At 37.2% G+C, this 23,786-nt stretch overlaps 1 protein-coding gene across 1 annotated transcript in view; it reads right to left on the bottom strand.

The window, feature by feature from the left end:
- Positions 1 to 14,878: 14,878 nt before the first annotated feature.
- The window catches only part of RBMS3 (RNA binding motif single stranded interacting protein 3), a 1,456,421-nt gene continuing 1,447,513 nt past the window's right edge, over positions 14,879 to 23,786 (bottom strand). Inside the window, exon 18 of the mRNA XM_074405763.1 lies at positions 14,879 to 21,353. Within this exon, the coding sequence (XP_074261864.1) occupies positions 21,347 to 21,353 (7 nt within the window). The 3' untranslated portion in view covers positions 14,879 to 21,346. The remainder of the gene's footprint in view (positions 21,354 to 23,786) is intronic.

Raw genomic sequence — 23,786 nt, 5'->3', positions numbered from 1 at the left:
CATTTAGGCAAAGCATAATAAGGCTTTTAACCAGAGCTAGAAACACGTTTTGTCATCCCATGATCCTAGATCACCTACATTTCTGTTTAACAGATGCAATAAAGCTTACTGCCAAAATGCTTTTGTCTGCCTTCAGTAATAACCAAAGTGATTCTCGTAGATCAAATGGGCTCATTAGATACTCAGACATGGAAACACACTCACACATAATTGGTATTCCACTTTGTGGCTATTATCTATATGATGTCATGTTGCTAAAGAAATAATGGGATTTGAAGCCAAAATTGGAGTTTGAGTTTGAATGACAATTTATCACTTGCTTCTACCGCCATGGTTGTTTGAAGAATCAGATACTAACTATGTCAGAGTCTGAAGAAATACTTTATTTCATATATAAGAGTTTCAAATAATCTATTTTACTTAAAACTTTATAAATGGACTTACATAGAGAAAACTAATCTGAATCTGCTATTCCATTGCATAAAGGCCTGCTTGTGGTCGAGATATATGGATGTCATTGGTAGTTTAGGAATATGTTTGTGAGAAAAGTAAGATTTTCTCCTCAATGTCACTACTCATCTCACTTGCAATTTGACTCCACATCGTAGCCATATTCAATAATACTGCTCTATCTCTTCTCGAAACTCAATTCTCTTATTTTCTGTAATACTGTGTTTTTCCATCTAGCTATGAATGATTTTTTTTCTCAGTATGATTCATTGGTTCTTTCTACTCCATTAAGACTTTCTTTGCATTATCGCTGTTTTTTCTTTGGCCCAATTTTATGTTCACTATTCCCTCTCTCCCTGAGCTATCTTATTTCATGATATCAGTTGTAACCTAATGACTTACCCTTTTCTTACTTCAATCTTGATATCTTTTCAAACCTTGATTTATATATACACCTGAAGGTTAAATTGTCTCATGTAAATGTTTCACCAAGAGCTCCAACTCAAAATGTCTTATACTGACCTCGTTAACTTCTGCCACAAAAGCTGTTTCTCTTCCACTAATTCTGTCCATTTTTTGAACCGTTATGTCCTCAGTTACTCTAACCAGCACCTATAGAATCTTTTCCAGTAGTTCCCCATTTTCTAAACTCTATATCCATTCAACTACTGAATACATCTAACTTAATATCTCTACTTCCTACCTTGTATTACATAAAAGCGACCTGAAAATTTCACTGGTCTGCCACTGTAGGCATTTGTTCTCCTTTATATGGTTCCAGGGGATGACTGTGGTTCTGCTGACTTAGGTGAGTCCTATCAGGGATGCTCTGCTTCCGACTGCAAGGCAACTGGGTTTGGCTTCAGTCCAAGTGTGAGATTCAGGTGTATTCCCATCCTCCTGTAACTAGAAGATACCTAGAGTATGTTTTATGGTGACAAATTCAAGAGGGTTAACTGTATACTCACATTTCAGATCTCTGTTGACAAGTCTACTCATATCCCATTGTCCAAAGAAAATAGTTAAGTCCAAAGCCAAGGGGTGGGAAACGTACTCTGCCTCTAGTGCAAAGGACAGTGTCACATGGCACATGCTGTGGGTGTGTAATTCCAAAACAGGGAGAGCATGAAGAATTAGAGACTTATGACCCAGTCTACCACAATATCCTAAGTATTCCTTCTCTCTCTTCTTTGTCCTCATTCTCAATGGTATGTTCCGATTTCATTACTAATCATCTCCGCACACACTTTGAAGTATCATCCTCTCTGATCTCCCACCAACCTAAACCCATCTTCTACCCTGCAGCTGAAGCACTCAACAGAAAACACAATTCAGACCACATAACTTCTCTCATTATATTTCTTCAGAGGCTCCCCTCCCACTGCTCACTGAATAAAGTCCAAGCTCCTCAGCCACGCACACCGTGGTCTCCAGTACACACGCCTGCCCTTCTCTGCAGACCCATCTCCCCCAACTCCTCCCTTTACATCGTGCATCAGGAAGAACGAAATACAAATAGTTGTCTATGTGCTGCAGTTCCACAAGTTGCCGCGCCCTTCTGCTGCTGTTCACATGGTTCCTTCTCTTGAAACATTCGTTTTTCTCCTTACTCATCTGGTAAATTCTTGCTTGTCCTGTAAGACCTAGCTCACATATCGCCTCTGTTCTGAGTCTTTGGATATCCTCATGCTGGCTAGTGTTCCATCATAGCTTTTCCTGTGCTTCATTCAGTGGATTGATCCAAAGTAATTTCTTTTCCAACATACTCCCCAAAAGTCTTTCAGGAGTCTCGGACCATGAGTAGAAAAAGTATATAGTTTTATTCTTACTAACATCCAACAGAAATTTAACATGTCCTTTAACGACAATTGTAAACAGCAAACCACAATACTATTGAGTGCTTTGTCACCAATAGAAATTACAAATCATTTTATATCACACTCTAATTTTTATAGATAATTCAAAATTTCTTGTGAGTAAATCTTACATATAACATTAATAAAGAAGTTCATTTATTACATAAACAAATTAAAAATAGTCATTAATTTTTCAATATAACTTCTGTATTTTATTCCCATGTACTTTATTTGTTTCTGTAAACATTTCTAAGTCATTACCAAATGCTAGAGAGCCCTGAAGCACCCTGAATAATGCTTCTCTGTTGGCAGTTTGACAATTTCATTGCAAGATACTGGAGCGTTCAAAAGCCAGATGAATATCTGAGTCAAAAATATTCACTTCTTTTGAAAAATTTTCATTAGTGTTTTTATTGTTTTGTTTGTGTGTGTGTGTGTGTGTGTGTTAGGAAGAGGTAACAAATTCACAAATAAAAATGCAAAAGAGGTGAAAAGTACATAGGAAAAATTTTCCTTAGAACACAAGCTCCCCTACCTCCCGCCGTGGAATAAACCAGTATGATGACTTCCTTGTAACTATTTCCAGAGACACGCTATCTCTGTACAAGCGATTCTGTGTGTGGATATAAATGTGTATAAACAGAAAAGGAAAAATGTAAACTATATCAAAACACATACCTACACGTATACACATAGACACAGATTTTCATTTTTGTAACCCAGCTAGTAGGTATATCAGACATTGTTCTTCACCTTTTATTTTATTGAATACTATTTCTTATTTATTTTTCCATAGGTTATTGGGGAACAGGTGGTATTTGGTTACATGAGTAAGTTCTTTAGTGGTGGTTTGTGAGATTTTGGTGCACCCATCACCCGAGCAGATACATGGTACCCTTTCTGTAGTCTTTTATCTTTTGTTTCCAACCTGCCCTTCCCAAAGTCACTTGTGTCATTCTTTTTTTTTTTTTTTTTTTTTTTTGAGACGGAGTTTCACGCTTGTTACCCAGGCTGGAGTGCAATGGCGTGATCTTGGCTCACCACAATCTCTGCCTCCTGGGTTCAAGCAATTCTCCTGCCTCAGCCTCCTGAGTAGCTGGGATTACAGGCACACGCCACCATGCCCAGCTAATTTTTTGTATTTTAAGTAGAGACGGGGTTTCACTATGTTGACCAGAATAGTCTCAATCTCTTGACCTCGTGATCCACCCGCCTTGGCCTCCCCCTTGTGTCATTGTTAAACCTTTGCATCCTCATAGCTTAGCTCCCACATATCAGTGAGAACATACAATGTTTAATTTTCCATTCCTGAATGACTTCACAGAATAATAGTCTCCAGTCTCATCCAGGTCGCTGTGAATGCCGTTAGTTCATTTCTTTTTATGACTGAGAAGTTGAATATGAACTATCTCTCGTTCATTCTGAATTACTGTTGTATATCAAAACAAGAACTTCTTGTTGTTCAACTTTAGTTGGTTTTTTTTCCCCATTTAGGGAAAATAAATTTGTAATCAAAGAGTTGCAAAATTAAGTATAACTCATCACATACTATCTCAGGAACAGTTTTATTTATTTAGTTTTTGATCCTGAAATCCTCCACAAAAATCTGAGTGCTCTGGCCATTCAATGTAAGTAGCTTAAAGTAAATAATAAGAGGCAGTCTTCTGGGTATTGCTAATGGATGCTGACTTTTTTACTTAAGTAAAATTCAGCTCCTAAAAAGTGAATTGCCCATCATTGCTCAATACTATACTTATAATGTTTTTCATTGCTATTAATTAAATCCAGAAGTAGTTTATAGTAGATCTATTCAAGGAAATTTGATGTGATGTTTAAAACAGTGCAGTTGAAAATAATATAGTGAGAATGTTCACAATGTAAGTGAAAAAATGACACATACTGTCATAGTATAAGTCTATGCATATAGGATTATATATAGAAAACAGAAGAATGAAAGAAACAAATTTATCTGCTATGCAATTATGCTGGGTATTAATTTTCTTCTATAAGTCAATTTGCATATTTCCAAAATTTCTATAATCGTTATGAACAATCAGAATAATTGGGAAAAAAATAAGTCAACAAAAATACAAATTGAGAGAGTCAAAGACACAGAGAAGAAAGGCAAGGAACCAGAGAAAAAATAAGTAAGGTCTTTAAAAAGTAGCTAAACACAGATGAAAGAAAAAAAAAGCTAATAAGAAACTCATTCAAAACACTGACTTTTCTAGCAGCCAAGACTGGATGCAATTTCCTAAGTAAGACATAGAGAAGTGTTTAAAGAAGAAGAGACGTCCTGCTTCAGCTGGGTACCACAATAGGCAAGCATCACCCAGGCAGCAGTATGCCTAACACAGACACAAATTCAAGAGCCAGGGTTTCAGGTGTGCAGGGGACCCGGACTCATAATGGCTGCAGAGAAATTTTCACATGAGGAATGTACACATGCAGCTCATGAAGGGGATGGCAGAGCCTAGAAGGTGAACACACATTGCCAGCTTCACCATTTACCTCCCAGCTGTCGTCCAGAGCGGGTGGGGAGGAGGAAAGTTGAAGGAAGAAGCGGGAGGTCAGAGTTTGCAAACGAAAGAACGGAAGGACAAAAGATGGAGTTGTACTAACAATGTCATATTTTGTTTGAAATAAACAACGAATTAAGTAGTAATAGCTCAATGTAGAAGACATGTTTTAGGCATCCTCTAAGACGGGAAAGATTCTTACAGTCTTCCAGAATTACAGTGCTTCAGAAGAAATACATGGAATGATATTCTTACCTATTCGTTTTAACTTAGAGACTTCCATTCTCCACTGTGGATTAATTACTGAAAGGATCTAATAAGAATGTCTGGAATAGTAAAGCCCCCTGGAAAGTCATGTATCTTCTCTGAGTCTCAGTGTTCTCATCTGCATAAAAGGAAAATAAATCCCTGCTCTACTAACCACATGTACTAGAGAATATGAAAGTTAGAGACCTATGATGCTTTTGGAATTTGTTCAGTGCTATAAAAAAGGGTTATTAATTTCTCTTACCATATGTCAGTAGCAAAAGGACACAGATGTCTTTTTATTTCTTGCTGCACTGGGTCCAGGTGATTCAAAGCTGACCTCATACCTAAGCACCTAGCCACCTGCCATACTTGTTCTTGATGTTTCAGAGCAGAATCAGGTTCGCTTTCTTCACAGTTTTCACTTCTTTGCCAGATACCGACACAATTTTCTTTCTTGGGTTCTCTTCCTCCATAATTAACTGGAATTAAAAAAGAGCAAAACCAAAAACCCAAATCTAATCAGAAGCCCTAAAGAGTGAAAATATTTAGAGAAGTCATGCCTGAGAAAAATCTAACTTGCTGTGGGTCAAGTAATAAGGTCTTTGTGAACTCAACACACTGTTCACCCTTCAACCAGTGTCTATCTGGCATCTCAGGTTACCTTTCTAGCCCCTGAAAATGGTTGCTGGCCTAGGCCACCGCATATTGATGTAGTTTCCTTGTATTCTTGACTTCAGCAGAACCTTCTAATAAAATAACAGCATTCGATGTTTGCTGAGCACTTACTATACACCAGTTACCCTTTTAAATATTTTACATTTATTTGTTTAACTCACAGAAACCCATATGAGATAGATACTATTAGCTGACTCGTTTTAGAGATTAAGAAAGCAAAGTTTATAAAGTTAATAATGGAGAGCTGAAAATTAAACACAAGTTGCCTGATTTGAAAGATTCCTTTTTGCTCCTGGGACCCAACCGTGCTACAGTAGTAGAGAGGGACATGGAGTATTACCCCATGGATGCCCTGTTTTTATTATACTTAATATTTCTAGGTATATTTCCTGTTTAGAAGTATAGTAGATATATTGCTCATGAATATGAATGCCTGTGTATAAAGATTGTTCAAGTTTATTTTAATCTTTTACACTGTATAAAATAAATTTACCTTTGTAAATAATCTAATGGACTGTCAGACAAGGGAGTTGTCAAAAAACGTCAAGAGTCTTGGAGGAATAAAATGTCTCTCTAGTGTTAGGTACAAGTGATAGCAGAGTCTAGAGTAGAGAGGTGAGGGACACGTGCCCCAGCTGCTGTTGGAAAAGCCCTCATGAGTCAATAAGCTTCTGGTTTTTACATTACTTTTCCCACCATGATGACTTCCAAGGCAGTAGCTAAGTGTAGCAAGAAACCCATCTCAATTCTGATAGGTCCTTTCCTAGCAGAATTGTTGGCTAATACTTTCCTAGACCAGTTCACTCTGACTTCACCGTAGCTCAAGCACGACAATGGAGAGCTAGAAAACATGGTCCCATCTTGCCTTTGAAGAGTCTGGAAAGATGAAAGTACCAGTGGGGAAACAGAAAAACTCCTATTACAGAAGTTGGAAGTCTTTCTTTTTGTTTGTTCCTAGTTAGCCTCGGAGTAAAATGTCTTAAGGAAAGTTGGTTAGGATTTTGAAATTAACAACTAACATAATCAAGAAATTCTAGTTTCAGCTCGGATATGTAGAAAGATAGAAAGCTCCACACTTACATTTTTGATGATGGACAGTCTGCAAATTTGATGACTTTTCTTGAGCCCATCAGAAAACTGAGGTCACAGGGCAACCCAGTAAAGCAAAATCTGAGAAAAGAGGAAACTCCTGAGAAAAACAGGACCCGCGTTAAGCATTTTGGTTTCTTGCAGTAGTTTTTGTGCATGCCTTATTGCATGTCAGAGGCGCATGACGGTCATAACTGAAGCTTACCCTGAGAATGACCCTGTGGTCTAAGAAGCGTGTGTTGTTTTAAGAGTTCTGAGTCAGGGAATCAGGAAGTGGCCAGCCTGGAAATTTACTCCTTATCTATGAAGGAGCCCATGGCCTAGCCCTTGGAACACAGGTGGTCCAAGGGATAGAGGCCCCTGGTCTTGCGGGTAAGCGGAGACTGCTAGGTGAAGGGTGGGATGTAAACATGCTTTATAAACTGCATGCTTTTTATAAACAGTAGTGGTGTTCCTAGTCAGCCCACTGCCACTGAACCATACCATATGTAAGTCCCCCCCAAGAAACCTTATGTCTCCTTCACTGGCTCTGGTTCATTTCTTTGGTCTCTTGGACATGGAGCCATCCCCCACCCCGGAGTGAATAGGGGTCCAGCACGACGCTGATGTATTAGTTTCCCATGGCTATCATAGCTAAGAACTCCAAGCTAGGTGCCCTAAAACAACAGAAATTTGTTTCCCAGTTCTTGATTTTTCAGACCAGAATCCTGAAATCAGGGTGTCCCCAGAGCTCCCTGTGAGGTTCTGGGAAAGAATCTACTCCCCTCCTCTCTCGGCTTCTTGTTGCTTCTGGCAGTCCTTGACATCCCTTGGCTTGCAGTCTGATCTCTCCGGTCGCCGGCTTGGTTCTCACATGGCCATCTTCCCTCTGCGTGTGTGCATACGTGTGTCTGCGTCCCAGTTTTCCTCTTTCTATAAGGACACCAGTCATACTGGACTTGGGGTCCAGCTTCATCCCTAATCTCCTCTGAACTCAATTACAAAGACCTTATTTCCAAATAAGGTCACATTAACAGCTTCTGGTGGTTACATCTGAAATGTAACTTTTTGAGCGCGTCCGGAGAGAGACACAGTTCAACCCAGTATACCATATAAGCCCGGTAATAGGATTCCCCTAAACATTCTTAATGAGTTGCTAAAGACCGACTGTGGGATGGTGTGAGCGGATGGACACCAGGGAGTCTGCAAATACAACAGAACGTGCTCCCTCTTGGCAGGCTTTTCTTCCAGAATCCCACTAGGAAAATCGGAGCGGGATCTCCAAAAACAGACACAGAAAGTGAGGAAGAGAACCAAAATCCTCTGCCAAAACTGCCACCCAGTACCACGTCCCTTGTAAGGGAGAAAACAGCAACAAGGCTTAGGGCATTGTTGGGAGCTTTTTGTAGCCAGGGAAAGGGAACAGGAAAAAATATAAAAACAGAGAAGTCTCTATGCCTGGGGCAGAGACAGGAATTCATGCTAGGACCAGCCCTGCAGCAGGAAGAAGAGACGGAGATCCTGGAGAAGTGACATCCCTGACACCCAGACTCAGGCACACCAGAACCTCAAAGAACTCACTCCTTTTACCAAAATGTTAAGGCACAGTGCATATATATAAATATATAATATATGTATATGTGTTTGTCTATATAAAAATGCTCAAATGCATATGTATATGTATATTAAAATGCTCAAAATATATATGCCTTGTGCCTTAACATTTTAAAAATGTATAAAAAATATTTTTAATCTTTAAAAATTTGATATTAATATTTTAAAATATATATTTAAACGTTTGATATTAATACTTTTAAATATATTTAAATTTTTACTTTATATAAATAAGAATATTTTAAATATATATATAAAAATATATAAATATACATAAATATATATAAATATATATAAATATATAAAAATATATATAAAATATACAAATATATATAAATATATAAATATATATGAATATATAAATATTTATTTAAAATATGTATTTATATTTGAAACAGTCTCACTCTGTCAACCAGGTTCGAATGCCATGGGACCCCTTGGCTCACTGCAACCTCCACCACCCAGACTCAAGTGATTCTCTTGCCTCAGCCTCCCAAGTAACTGGTACCACTGGTGTACTCCACCACACCCAGCTGGGTTTTGTATTTTTGTAGAGACAGGTTTTCACCATGTTGGCCAGGCTGGCCTCGAACTCCTGAGCACAAATGATCCACACTGCCCCCCAACTTCCAAAGTGCTTCGATTATAGGCATGAGCCACTGTGCCCGGCCACAAGTCATATTTTAATAGAAACTCTACAGAGGGTTCACCAAAGTAGTAGGTTTTATGTTAGTTTTCCAAAGGCTTTGATTCCTGCCTGCAGGATCCCAATGGTAGAGGATGTATGTATGGGAATCCCTCCACCCCAAATGCTATGTAAACCCCAAAGCACATACCTGGGAAGAAGCACCTGGTTGATTACTGACCTGAAAGAATCATTGTCAGGAAAGAAATAAAGAAAGTGATGGCAAAAATCTAAGTAAGAATGCCCCAAGCAATTTAAAATTATAATCAGAAGCCAAAGGAGTTGTCATTTTGTTTTGCGGGCATGGGTTTAATATATTCCACATGCTGTGCTTTTGTGTAAATGATGGTATATTGGCAACTTCTAGCTCTGGAGGGTCTCCCACTGAAGTCTGGAAATCCGCTGTCCCATGTCAAATATTGTCTGAATAAGCAGACAATAAATGACATGCTGCCAAACCTTAAATGAAGCCTTACAACCAGTCTTTCCTTAGAACTCAGCAATTGCTTTTAACTATGGCTCACTTGAGCTCAGGAATTTGAGATCAGCCTGGGCAGCATGGTGAAACTCCATCTCTACAAAAAATTAGCCAGGCATGGTGGTGGTGCAGGCTTGTTGGCCCAGCTATTCAAGAGACTGATATGGGAGGATTGCCTGAGCACAGGAGGTAGAGGTGGCAGTGAGCTGAGACTGGACAACAGATTGAAAACCCTGCCTAAAAAAATAAAAGGAGTATGGTTACTACTCTTTCACAGACGTTTGGTTTAGGACTTTTCCTAAGCTCTAAGGGATATTAAACATTGAAGAGATGGTAGAAAGAACTTGTCTGATCTCTGAAACTGAAGATCTTTAAAATTTGAGTAATACAGCCATGTGTGTAGTTTCCAGAGAAATAATAGGTATCTTGAGCTTTCAGACACAAGCAAAATTGTTCTCTCTTCATGTATACCACCTATATTCTCATAAAAGCACACCGGCTTGTACTTAGGTAAAGTAAAATTCAGACAAAAGTCATTCTAGGTTTTTAGAGTTCAAGATAGAGTTACCTTTGGAGGAGGGGTCTGCATCATGACTGAAGAGAGCGTGGCAGAGTGGTACCTTTTTGGTTGCTAATAGTATCCTGTTTCTTAGTTATTCTTGTGTGTTGCTTGTGGACATCATTTTGTTGATCATTCATAGTATATTGTTGTTTGTTTGTTATATTACTGAATTTTAGTCGAAAGTAAAAATCGAAACCAGAAACAAACAGGAAACAAATCAACCGTAAGACAAGAGGGGCAGGAGATCATGGCAGCAGGCAGAGAGGCGAAGCTATGCGTGTATCTCACAGCCACTATCTTATGCTCATTAGACTTGTCTCAGGTGTTTTAGAGGCCAGACCTTATTACATTTTTCTAGTAGCATTTGTTTGTCTTGGAAAATTTGTTTGATGCAACCTATCTATTGGTGCGACTATTTTGATACCTGTCCACTTCTTTGGATAAACATGTCTGATCAACTCAAGGTCTGAAGAAGATTCTGCCCCTAGTTCTTCAATCTGTTTGCAGATCACAACGTACAGTAGTCTTCTCAAATTAATAACACCTGTCCCCTTCCATCAGTAGCTGCCGTTAGATTATATGCCATTATATAGGAAGTCCCAAGAAGGTAGAGTGTGTCTGGTGATTGGATGCTGATACAGGATTCTCATTCAAAATCGTGGGTGAATTTAGCTCAGCCAGCAGCTACGTTTCTGTGTTCTCTTGTTCTTGTGGCCTGGAACCTGGTGGTTTCAAGCTTGGCATTTGTGCCCTACAGAATCTGAGCAGCATTGCAAAGTAGATAAGTATTACCCTGGTGGTACCATTGCCTCCTTCCATCTTCTTAGATATGAATCTTGTCTTATAATCTTGTAAGTTATTTTCACAAGAACATCTTTAAAGAGAAACTTCAGAACTAAACAGTTAAATTATGCATAACATTTGATTGACTTTATAATTTGTAGAGCATTTACACAGGAGATATGTATATTTTGCTGGTTTTATCCTTATAACCATTCTGAGAAATAATAGGTATGCATTTTGAAACAACAAAAAAAAATGACAATCAGAAAGAAAGAAAAAATGTTTTGTAGATAGTATATCTAAAGTCAAAATCCATGCTCTTTCCACTGCTTGCCTGGTACTTTTTCCAAAATTTTGTTATCTATCTCTAAGAATAAAGTTACAATGGTGAAATGCCAGTTAATAGAAAAGTTATTTTGAGCAAACAATTCATTCCTTAAAACCATATGAGTAGATTCAGCACTATTAGGAGGAAAATCGTTGGCTTTTTTAACTAGCAGATCCTATGCTTGGATCTTGTCTGTACCGTGAAAACGGGCTCAAGTCCACCTTGAAAAGCTACGTCCATCTTAGAATGGCATATTCTACTCTCCTTGGTGTCAACAGAATTAAATGTCCCAGATCACTTTGGTAAAAGATGACACTCTGTTGAGGAGCTGAACTAGGTAATAAATAGCAGCAAGGGTTGAACATACCGCCTGCAAAACTCTGATCTTATTTTACGCCAAAATGTCATAAACTGGTACTTATTAGAATATGATACCCTGCAAACAAGAATAGTGTCTCTCTTTTGGTATCATCAAATTATTTATGGAGGGTCCATATGCTAGGAACTGTTAACTGAATGAGTCAATGAAAAGTTAAACCTATCTATTTGGTAGACAGTACTTTGCTTCTAGAATAAATCAGACAGGCTCAAATACAGAGATGATTGAAACAGCGTTATTTCTGGAAGAGAAAATGGGAATTGTATGGAGTTTTGTCACTAAGGTGATTAGAATGAGTGTCCGATGTCTCTCTTCTACAGAAATTACAAATCCCAGGCCAAGTCAGACAAACTGTTTTAAAAAATATCCTCTGATTAAAAACAACCAAGCAAACAGACATACAAACAAGTGCCTTTCCCATTGGCATTTCCCAAAGCCATTTCAGAAGAAATTTTTGAAGCCAGGGATTGAGAACTTGGATCTTTTTTTAAAGCACTCTCTAGACCTTCCTAAGCATAGGTCCATGGGTGGGATGCCCAGCTCATCTGGGAAATGGGGACAATTTTCCAACCCCTACCTCAGAGCACTCTTGTGAAAGTTGTATGAACCCAAGTATGTGAGGGCACTTGGTACAGCTCCTGGCACAGAGTGAGTGCCCAGTTAATGGGGATGCTTCTCTTACCGCCTTATCCCACATTACTGGTTCTATGTAGGAATAGAGAGTCTGGGATTTGGATTTGGAATCCACTGGAGACTAATACAGCAGCGCCACCTGGTGACCGTTTTACCGCAACAGTAACCTAACAACGTCTTAAAGTCCATGGAGGACAAAGCTGTCTTCCTTTGTTTCTAAAGATTTAAATAAAAATACAGTCTCTTGATATATTAGAGAGATGTTTATCATTCTTGTAAATGTCACTCCTTAAAAAATCCAGAAATGATGAAATCATCAGAGGTGAAGTTTGAGCTATACTGATCTTCACCTTACTGCCTTTGGAAAGCAGCTAAGTGTTGTCAGCGTTACTTAAAAAGGGTATAATGGAACATAAACTTGTTGGAAACATTGAGAATTGACAATGCACTCAGTTCTTCTTGGAGAAAATAAATTATTAAACAGTAAAAAACACATAGATATGAGGTCCGAAAATCATGATTATTTTATGTACGAGGGTCATCATCGTAAACGTGGTTTGTTACCTCATTCCTTCGTCTTCCTTTTCCCGTGTTCATACCTCACAACCAAGGATTCTTCATCGGAAACCTATAGGTACATTTTAGGACTTTCCAAAATGTCTTGCAATATGAAGCAAAATTTTTGTACATACTGGGTGGTGGTGCAGTACTATTATTTTTTAATCCTAAACAAATTTTTTAAAAAAGAATTTGTGCTGTAAAAAAGTTTCGATAGAACGTGGGGGCGGTGCTCTGAATGTTTGTCTCCGGAAAATTCATATGTTGAAATACCTCTAAGGTGGTGGTATTAAGAAGTGGGGCCTTTTTGACATGACCAGGTTATGAGGGCTGTGCCCTCATAAATGAATTAGTGCGCTTATGAAAAAGGCCTGTGAGAACTCTTTGTCCCTTCAGCCTTGTGAAGATATGTAGAAAGTGCAATCTATGAGGAACAGGCCCTCAAGACACCAGAACTGCTGGTGCCATGATCTTGGACTTTCCAGCTTCCAAAACTCTGAGTCATAAATTTTTGCTGTTTGTAAATTACCCAATCCAAGGCATTTTGTTTTAACAACCCAAACAGAAATCAGGCAGTGGGTAAAACTAAGTTCAGGATCTTTGTTCCGTGCTTATTTTCTTAAACTCTCCAATAAATCTATTCTTCTAGTTTTTGCCTCTAGTTTCCTCTTCTGCCACTGCAACGTGAACTGATGTTCAGAGAGGGAAAAGGTGTATACACAACGTATTCTTAGAGCCTGGGCTCTGGTTGGAGAGCTTTCTCCACACCCTCCCCTGGGTGCATAGAATTCTAAAACAAGGAGATGCCGTGTAGGAAATCACCTTGATGATGGTAGCTTCCGAATACACTATTCTGTAGACTATACTGGAAGTCATAGAACAGAAAGGCTCACAGACTAATATAGATGCTAGAAGCACAGGGCTTATTAAATCAATTTAAAATCCACAGAAAACAAGGTGAAAGTCATGGGGTAGGTTGACTCATTGAGGGTAAAGCGCAAGAGGGGTGCAAGGATCATACTAGCCGAATGTTCTGCAATGTGAGTATATATACTCCTTTTTTCCCTGCCACATCGTCCTTCTCCAGTGATGATGTGTTATAAGCACCAGAGTTGAGGTTTGAGCAAGGGGGCAACCGAAAGCGGGAGCCAATGCAACATGCTTACTCCCTCCAAGACAAGCGGGGCAAATCATTGAAATTCACCAATTAGGTTGATGAGCTGCTGTGGGTGCCAGCATGGAAGCCAACAGAGTGAGCAAATTAAGACAGAATGCATAGTGAATGCTTTTCTCATCTATATCTAGTACATCACACAGTGTTTTCCAGGTATTTCTTTCCCTTTCTATTTTTGTTTACTTAGTTTTTCTGTCTTAAGGGTCACTTTGTTTTTTTAACACATCGTAGGAACTTCACGTCTGCCATTTGTTTTCCTGTCTTCTATAGTAGAATCTTTTTGAACAACACAGCAAATGACTATTACAGAACAGGATATTATTGGCTTTTAAGTATGAGCTCCAAGCTAGCTTGAATGACTCTGGCCCAGGAAAACAGGGTTTCTGCTTATTTGCTTAGCACCGTCTTCAGTAGCTTGAGGAATGGGCACTTCTGATTTTTGTTGACTTGGAGTTTAATCCTTGCAGAGATACAAACCATAGGTGTCCAAACAAATGTCTTTATTGTTATATCTAACTCTGAGCCTCCTGGCCTTCATCCAAGGTTCATCAATTAGTTGGTAGATGTTAGGCATGTTTGGAGATAGTTCTGTGGTCTCCAAATCCCTAAGCATGAGAACGAGGAAGATTGTGAGAGTCTCTGGGAAGACCGAAATGGTCTTCTCTAACATCCCCCAAACAGTGGCTTTCTCAGGTCCCCTTCGCATGTATAGAATGTGACCTCCTCTCTCATTTTTTGTTAGCCAGGATGTTCTTTAAAAAATTCCATCATTGTCCCAGATTAAATGTGGACACCACTTCTTCCTATCAGCCCTCTTCCCCCAACCAGTTTCTGGATGAGTGCAGAAAACACCACAGCCCTACTGGATTGATTTTATTTTCATTTTTTATTGAAAGCTTCATCAAAGAAAACAGAAGTTTAAACCTAACATCCACTGATCTACAGAAAGCCCAAGGGATGGGGGAGATGGTTGCTAATTTGACTGTGATACAGATGAAGAAATTAAAAATAAAACCAGAAACACCTTCGAATTACAGAACTTTCCATGACAGAGACAGCAATATAAAAAATGGTCTTAAAAAAAAGTTCAAAGTTGAATGATGTTTCAGAAGTTCCATGAAGTTAAATATGAACTGAAACAAGGTTTTAAAAGAGGGCTGTGTCCCATTTTTTTTAAGAAACGGAGTATCTCATAGCATATACTACTACATATATTTTTTAAATTAAGATTCCAATTTTCTTCTTCTTTTTAAATAAATGGAAGCATTTGTGTCCAGAATAGAGAAAACTTTTTCAAGTGTCTCTTTGAAACGATTTTTACAGTTCTTGAAAAGCAGAGAATAACTCATTTTTTTTTTAACATATGAAGAGATAACATATTTGGGGGAGGAGGAAAGCGCATCTTTCTCCATAACTTTAGACCAGAGGGTTTGAAACAAAGTATAACGTTAAAGTTATACTTTGGGCATTATTTAAATTTGATGTGATCATAAAAATATCCACGGGAGTGTCAAAGTCATTCAGCCTTAATATAGTAATGCAAAGTCAAAATATAACAAAAGCAATGCATTAGTTTTGGTCAAAGATTTAAAAATAGGAATAGGACTGTACCATGAGCTACTGTTACACTCTCATTGCAGAAGTCGTGTTGATCTGTGCTACTGGTTCGAATTTAGTGGAGTGGAGAGAACAAAAATAGCTTTCTTCTGAGGGAAGCCAAATTCTCCGAAATATTTTTCTGTACATTCTGCAAGAATACAGCTAACTCTCAATTGCTTGCGGTAGACAGGAAAAGACATTATCCATAATCACAATTTATGGCATATAATGTATAGATATTAATTTTACCAAGGATTTCCAACTCCCTTAAGAAATTAACACTTGATAAGAAATAATCAAATTTTATTTCCCATTGTTTCTTTTCCCACCCTCAGGGTGACATGCTAATAAAAAGAAAAAGAAAAAACTGAGCCCAAGGCCTACAAGCTAAAAAGAAAAGACAAAACACATCCACAAAGCAGATAATTAGCCCTTCAAAAATGTAAGAGTGATTGTATTTATGCACAACTCAGAAACTGGGGCAGTAGTAAGACAAGCTCAAGTGTAACTCAGTGGCCTAGTGGTTCTTCCTGCAGATCCAAGCTTACTACACCTCTGCTTCAACCCTAAATCTTTCTGAGTGGAAGAAATTTTTCTTGATATATTATTTTCCCTCGCAAAAATAAACAGAAATGCATACTGTAAGCCATTCAGCCCAGTTTTTTTTTTTTTTTTTTCTACAGAGAGCATCTATACGTTATAGTATAAAGCCAAAGATAAAAGAAATTAATCTGGGGTAAACTCCTGTCTTCCACACCATAAAAGGTCTTTGGGGCCACTTGGGGATTTTGTGTTTAGTTTTTATACTTTCCTGAACTCTATGTAATCCGCAAAGGACAGCCATGACCAAGAGCATTTGGACGAAAGGACCAATATCATACTTAGGAATGTTTGCAAAGAAATGTTAAACTTGAGTCAGACCCAGCTGTCTTCCAATGCCACAGTGGATGTCATTTGTAAAACAAATTGATTCATTAATGAAATTCCATTATCACGTGCCACAGAAAGGGTAGAGTGTACAGAAATCAATGAGCCTGTTTAAATTCTGTCAATCCCTCAGATTGAAGTGAGAGGCTGTCAGTCCCAGTGAGCTCAAAATTTTGAAGCATGCCAGCTGCAATAACATGGAAGACAAAATATCATCCTTTACTTTTTACTGAAGAGAAAGTAATATAGATCATAGATCAAGGTTCTATGACATGTTTAAACTTTATTATAGTGTGTGATTCCTCAAATGTGCTGAATGTTGCTATACACGTACATAAATATTGTCCCTTTACTTGATTTCAAATCATATAAAAAACATTTATTACTGAAACCCACTTGAGAATCGCTCTCTGCTTATCAGCTCATCTGCAGTGGTTCATGCGCTGAAATTAAGAATGAAAATGAATTGCCAAATGTATTTTAATCTCCTATTAACATCATAATCTGTCTAGACAACCTATTGAAACTTCTCCTCAATCGTGAAGATGATTGCAAGAGTCCTAATTACATCAAATTTCACTTTTCATTAATAGGGGTTATAGGCCACTATTAAAAAAAATAGGCATTTAGTAAATATCCCAATTATTTAAATAAAGAGGGTTGTTTTGGGGAGGGGGGAACACTAATTACTTTTTTGGACCATACATAAATTGAAAGTAGTTTTAAAGCACTTCACAAGGGGTCCAAAAATATATTCTTAGGTATAGTAAAATAAAGTGAACTTCCTGCTTTACACAGCCTTCTTCAGTTCTCAGTCTTTTATCTCTAATGGGAGTGCTTTTAACACCACGTAGTTTTTCATTAGAAGGGGATAGAAGTGAGTCATGTGCTTTCAAATGTGACAGATGTGCTAACGTCACAGGAAGAAGTAACTCAAGTGAAATACGGAGGTAACATTCTGAAATATTGAAATCTACCAAGGAAGCAAACCGATTGTGGCAAAACTAGAGTCAGATAGAGGATTTTTTAAAAAGAGTATTATGACAGTCGCAATATTCAAGACATGTTGGCATTCAGGGACAACGGTCATCAGCACCTGCCAGTATTGTCTTCAGTTCACTTGGGTTTATTATGTTGTCTTCAGAGGAGATGGCCACATACTGGGGAGTTCCCAGTTAGTTACCATGCGCACTTGGCCTTTGTTGGCAACACTTTTATCATTATTAAAAGAAAACTTACTCTTTCACTGACCATGAAACTAGCGTTTAGATGAGACCGTGTTTCTCTCATTTGAATCGAGGCTTTAGTTTGTTTCCCGATGTTTAGGCTAAGTCTTGGCAATTCAAGTCAAAAGGAAAAATGGAAACATCAGAATAAATGCTTGAAAATCTGGTGGACCAGAATCCATAGAAAATTAACTTCAACTTCAAAAAAAAATTATAGTTTTAATTAGGTTTAAAATCACTACAGCATATTTTGTGGATTAAATTTGAATTCTGCTTTTGTATATATTGAACACTTACTTTGGTTTACCATCACACAATGTAATGCTGCTTACCTGCTGATGCTTTTTTTTTTCTCTCCCAGACTTGGCTTTTCAAAACAAGTCTTAGGTAAGACAACAGATGCTTTTTTTTTTTTTCTTTTTTTTGGTTTGAAAATATATATGTTATAGAATGGCATGATATAAACTATACAAACACAAAACACACATGGACACATAAAATGGCAGGTAATTTCCTTTTGCAGAAAGTGGCTTAAAAATTGAGATTATTTAAGTTTGAGAGTTGAAAAAAAATATTTTTGAATGTACAAATAAAGCAACAGTTTTGAATAGAAACAGGAAGTTACCTAGGCACATTCATCAGCCACATGGTAGCTACCTCTTAGCCTCATTGTTGATTGTGTAAATGAGACTTACTTTGTATCACATTAATATTTTTTTTTTTTTCACAGAAATAAAAGAAAATATGTCGGTTTCATATTCAAATGAATTATGCCCAGGATAATCCTTGTTTATACAAAGAGTTTAGTGAGTGAAAAAGAAAAACAGAAAATATGGTTCCCATATATGTATTTGTACCCCCAAAATCTTTGGGCCCCACTTTTTAAAGATAAAAACTTAGGTGCCACCTTTACAATGCATGGGAAGTTGAAGGATGGAACAACAGACAATACAAATCTAGCATTTTCTCCAAAGCATGAAAAACCATCCTAGTGAGTGTGACCAGTTGAAATTTCTCTGTAACACACACATTTTCTTGGATACATGTTAGTCTCCAATGTGACCATAAATATATGGAGTCATTCTCTGGTTTGAGCTTCTAATTCATGGGGTTGCAAATAAGAGAACCAGAGTCTACATAAATAGTGGAATATTGACCGTTTCCTATTGAGTCAGCCTTATTACTCATGTTGACCTAATGGGAATATGATTTACCTTTAAAACTTTTTAGTTTTTAAAAGCCTACCCTGTTTTATAGTATAATTAAATACATTTTCCTCTTTCTTGTGGGCTAAGACAGGCTCCCGTGACTTAGTTTGTGAAAAGCATTTTACCTATTTGATTCAAAGGATTCATTCAGAAAGCAATCTAGTGAATAGTTCACTTAACAAAATTCTATTCCATTGTCCTTAATTTGAGGTAAAACTGTACAGGTTGAACACATATTATTTCATGAATCAAAAATGTAGATGTATGTTATAGGTAAGTCAATTTAATTCATTTTAGACAAAGTTTTGCATCATTCCAAATGCAAGCATTCCTCCTTTGGCTTAAATGATTGATTAAACCCAATTCTTTTGGTTCTGATTGATCTAAATCATACAGTTTCTTGATTGTCAACTAGCATTTTAATAAATTGCCTAAATTCCACTAATAGAATTCTCAGTCTTATCGGTCCTACATGCCTCAAAGAATTAATCTGAAAGAAAAAGTTTTTTTTTTTTTTTTTTTGGCAACACCAAGATATGAAAATACAATGAAAAGAGGCAAAACGAAGATACTCCCTCCCCATTTGCAAAACCAAGGTGACTATTCTTGGCTGGTATGACAAAGACAGAGGTGAGAAGACAAAACCCAGAGGTGTCGTAATTTAGAGGGAAGACTATTGTCACAAATAAAGTGAGACCTTTCCAGGAGACCACTCAACAGTTCACAGAAAATCACTAAGTTTTTTGACAAGTGACCTTTCAGACCGGGTTCAGAAAGCATTGTTAGCTGAAAATTCATATAAAGAATATTCAGCCTGTTAAATAAGCATCTTATTTTACTAGTGGCCATCAATACAGGTTTCACTCTTCCAGACGGCTAGTGAGAAACCAGGAAAGCTCACAGAATTTAAAGTCTTTTGGCTCTATGAGTCGATATCCAGAACTCTTCATGCTGAAACTGTTAAACACACAGGTGCAAGCTTCTGCTCTCAATGAATATACATTTAAAGAAAAGAAAGACAACTCCCCCCACCCTCTTTTTTTTGCAGTATGTAAAACACCAGTGGAAGGTAGTTTAAACAAAGAAAGAACTGGTCCGGCCCTGTCGGTCAAATAATATATATATATTTTTTTAAAAAAAAAAGAAAAGAAAAGAAAAACAACCTCTATCTTCTGGACTGTAATAGGGTGTCACTTCATCTTTGGTATAAAATAGGCCATCCATAGGCTGAATTTGATCACAACTAGGAAAGACTACAGAAATTGTCAACAATTTCTCTATCTATTGCTTTTTTTTGTTTTTTTTTTGTTTTTTTTTTGCACTTTTTGACCATAAGCTCCTATCTACTTAAGTTTTTTTTAATGCTCTTAAGCTAGGTTTTGCAATGTGACAAGCAAAGCTGACTAAAAAGTTTGTAAAGCTCATAAAAAAGACTGCAGATAAAAAGCACTAATGCTTTTGCTAGCGATCACGCTTTGTAAATTAAAAAAATCTGCATTCTGCCCCCAAACACGCATTATTTCTAATGCAGTTGTTTTTAAACCAACATTAATAACTTTACTGTAAAATGTTTTAGCCTTTTAGAATGAGTCATGTCAACACTTAAGACAAAGTTCATGAAAAGTCCCAGCATTTTTCCAATTCTTGCAGTTGCCATGGTTTCTTTATCAACAAATTTTCTTCAAATGAAGAAAAACATTTTCATTTAAACTGTACAGTTTTTTTTCACCCTAAAAACTCAGTCTTAAACTTCTGTACCAGTTAAAGCCGGCACAATATTTCAATTCTTTCTTGATTTTTGTTTTTAACAAGACGTTGACAGCTTGCCTCGAGAGCCTTTGACGTCCTTAAAATTAAGGCAATTAAGATTCAAGATAAATCTTACCTAAATATTTCTAAGAAAAAATAAAATAAAATAAAAAACCCACTAGATTTAAACAAGAAAGGAAAAAAGAGCAAGTAGCTTAATTATTGAGGAAGACAATTTGTTTCCATTTCTGTTGCCCACCTCTTGACATCAGGTTTTCTGTTAAAAAAAAAAATGTATCTACACTTTCAGGAAAATTTTGAATTCAATTCAGATGTCCTTCCAGATAAAATATCAGCCTTCGATATTTTGCTTTGTAGTTTTTTTTTTTTTTTTCCTCTTCTGGAAAATTTTTCTTTAATTAAAAAAATGGCAAAAATAAATTGTCAGACTACATGAAGACCATTTGCACAGCACATAAAAACTTTGTTTTCATTGGGTAAAGTATAAAACTAAAAAAAAAAAAAATGCATTCCATTGACGTCTGTGCAAACTGGAAGCCAACTTCTTGTTCAATGAAGTTTCTTCATTCAAGGCAAAGATTCAGAGGGACATTCTTCAGTCCTGTTTATGGTCTGTGAAAACAATTGAATAAGAGTAGTCATTAAATTAAAGTAAATTTGAAATCACCTTCTGTGCCCTTTTCCAGTGAGTTACCTTTAAAAGATACCAAGCTTTCAATATAACATAGTCATAAACGCAATTATAAAATCATACTGAATGTATGAGATTGTCAAATTCTGCCACTTTCACTTAAATACAGATTCGGGTCAGAGAGTTTGTTTACATTAAAAATCAAGGTTAATATCTTTAGTTGTAGCTCCTTACAGGTCCTTTGAGTAATTCTGTTCCTTCAAAACTAGGAATCATCACTAATTCCAGCAACATGTATGAGTTTCTTTACTATGCACCCAAAATAACTGCATAGTCTGTTATCTCAAGGTATTCATTACATAGATTTACATAGGCTTTTTGCCTGAGGAAACAAGTGAGATAGTTAAAAGGCGGATGCAGTTTTATTCTCTTTTCCTCTTCCCCTCCTCCTCTTTCTTGTTTATTCCCCCTGTCAGGATTCCAAGTTTGTGAGAGCAAGAACTAGACTTCTACCTTTTACTCTTTAGGCAGAGCGGTACCACATAATAGGTGTTTAGGAAAATATCATTTCACTATATGCCACTTTGCTTAGCTCAGCTCAAATAAAGACTTCTGCTACTGCCCCTTGTATGTTGCAGGATTAAGCTTCCAGCAGGTTGACTTTACTGTGAGCTCTTCTGCCCACAGATTAGAAGTTGTTAAATAACTTCAGAGTTGTGCTGTAGAAAGAAGTACCTTTACATTATCTGTAAGTCCACATTTAGACGAAGGCCTCTTCACTCAGGGTATCGGATGGCAGCAAAAAGTTATGCAAGTTCTTCTGATGCACAGTTACTTACTGTACTAAATATGGCTCCGTGTTACTATGTACAGTTTTGCAGATTGTTCACTATGCAAGATGCATGGCTGAGGGAGTGGCGACTAAATTTCAGCCCATCCTCTGCTCCCCAAGGCATGTATGTACCCTGGAGCAGAGCTGTAACCCCAAGTCACAAAAAACCTTCAACAGTGCTTTAAACTCTGTATTGTGAAGCCTGAGATGGCCCAGAAAGGACTTCTTTTCCTAATTTGCAAAAAGCCATAATATGAGCCAGCTATGGCTATTAGGAACCTGATTGATTTCTTCCTAAAATCATGTGAGGAAAGCTACTAGTTGATAGATGAAATACTCAATTTTTATCAATAGTCCTTAGAAATGTTTTTTTTCTGTGTTACATGAGAAAGTGAGATCTCTTCTAAGAAGTAAAGCGATTACAATTTGCATACAGTATAGCAACAGTAAGAAAAATTTTATTAGTGGTAGTCATGGGAACCATGGTGTTTATATTTTAGCTATCTCTAGCTTTGCAAACTATAGACTTCATTTATTTCTAAAAATCTGTATTACTATGAGAACAAAACTTTTTTTCTTGGTTATATAGTTGTGTGTGTGTGTGAACAACACTTTTTTTTTCTTGGTTATATAGCTCTGTGTGTGTGTGTGTGTGTGAACAACACTTTTTTTTTCTTGGTTATATAGTTGTGTGTGTGTGTGTGAACAACACTTTTTTTTCTTGGTTATATAGCTGTGTGTGTGTGTGTGTGTGTGTGTGTGTGTGTTTGTGTGTGTGGTTGGGGAAAGTCTGTTCTTTGTTCCCATTCCCATCTTCTACTCTGGTATTACTGAGTACTGAACCGAAAATGCCTAAAACACCATGAATCTCTTTAGCAGCTGCTCAGTGAATGATGTCTTACTCAGTGGATTACAGTGCCTAGAATACCTGACCCATCAAGCTCAAGTACTTGATATTCACTTGTCTCAAAAGCATTGATATTTCTGAGCTAGGCTGAAACTACTTTAGATTTTATAACTGTACACAAATGTTTCCAATAGCCGTCTCCCATAATTTGCTTGGTCCTAAAGTGGCCCCATTGCCACATGAAAATCAATGATGGCAAATAGATACTGTAGTGTATTTTACAAGTTCTTGTTTGCTAGCTGAAGTCCGAAGGAAAAAGGATGTTGCCATTTAATAGACCTGAATTCACTCCTGCCCCGCTCCTCTGTCCTGGAATAAATGTGTGTGTGCACAGTTATATCATACTTATGGATTGCACTGATATTCCTAAAAATAGAAGGGTTCTAATTTTTTTAGACTGGAATCATTGGCAACAAGAACATTTTAAGTTGGACGTTTTAGAAATAGAGTGGGTTACAACTTGAAAACAGGAATTAATGTGAAGAAACAATGAGTATGGAAATCATTTGCAAACTGTAAAACACAGTGCACATACAGTGTATCATTACTCACAATATATTATAATACGTAGAATGTATTACTCACAAGCTTAAAGGACATAATTTGCTCATCATTAATATACTGACAGTGTATAGAAATCTGGTATTCATGGCAGTTCAGTTAGCCAGAGAAGAT

The sequence above is a fragment of the Saimiri boliviensis genome, chromosome 9 (assembly GCF_048565385.1).
Source record: "Saimiri boliviensis isolate mSaiBol1 chromosome 9, mSaiBol1.pri, whole genome shotgun sequence".
Classification (NCBI taxonomy): Eukaryota; Metazoa; Chordata; class Mammalia; order Primates; family Cebidae; genus Saimiri; species Saimiri boliviensis.
The sequence above is the reverse complement of the archived record's forward strand: the minus strand, read 5'-3'. Positions and strand labels throughout refer to the sequence as shown.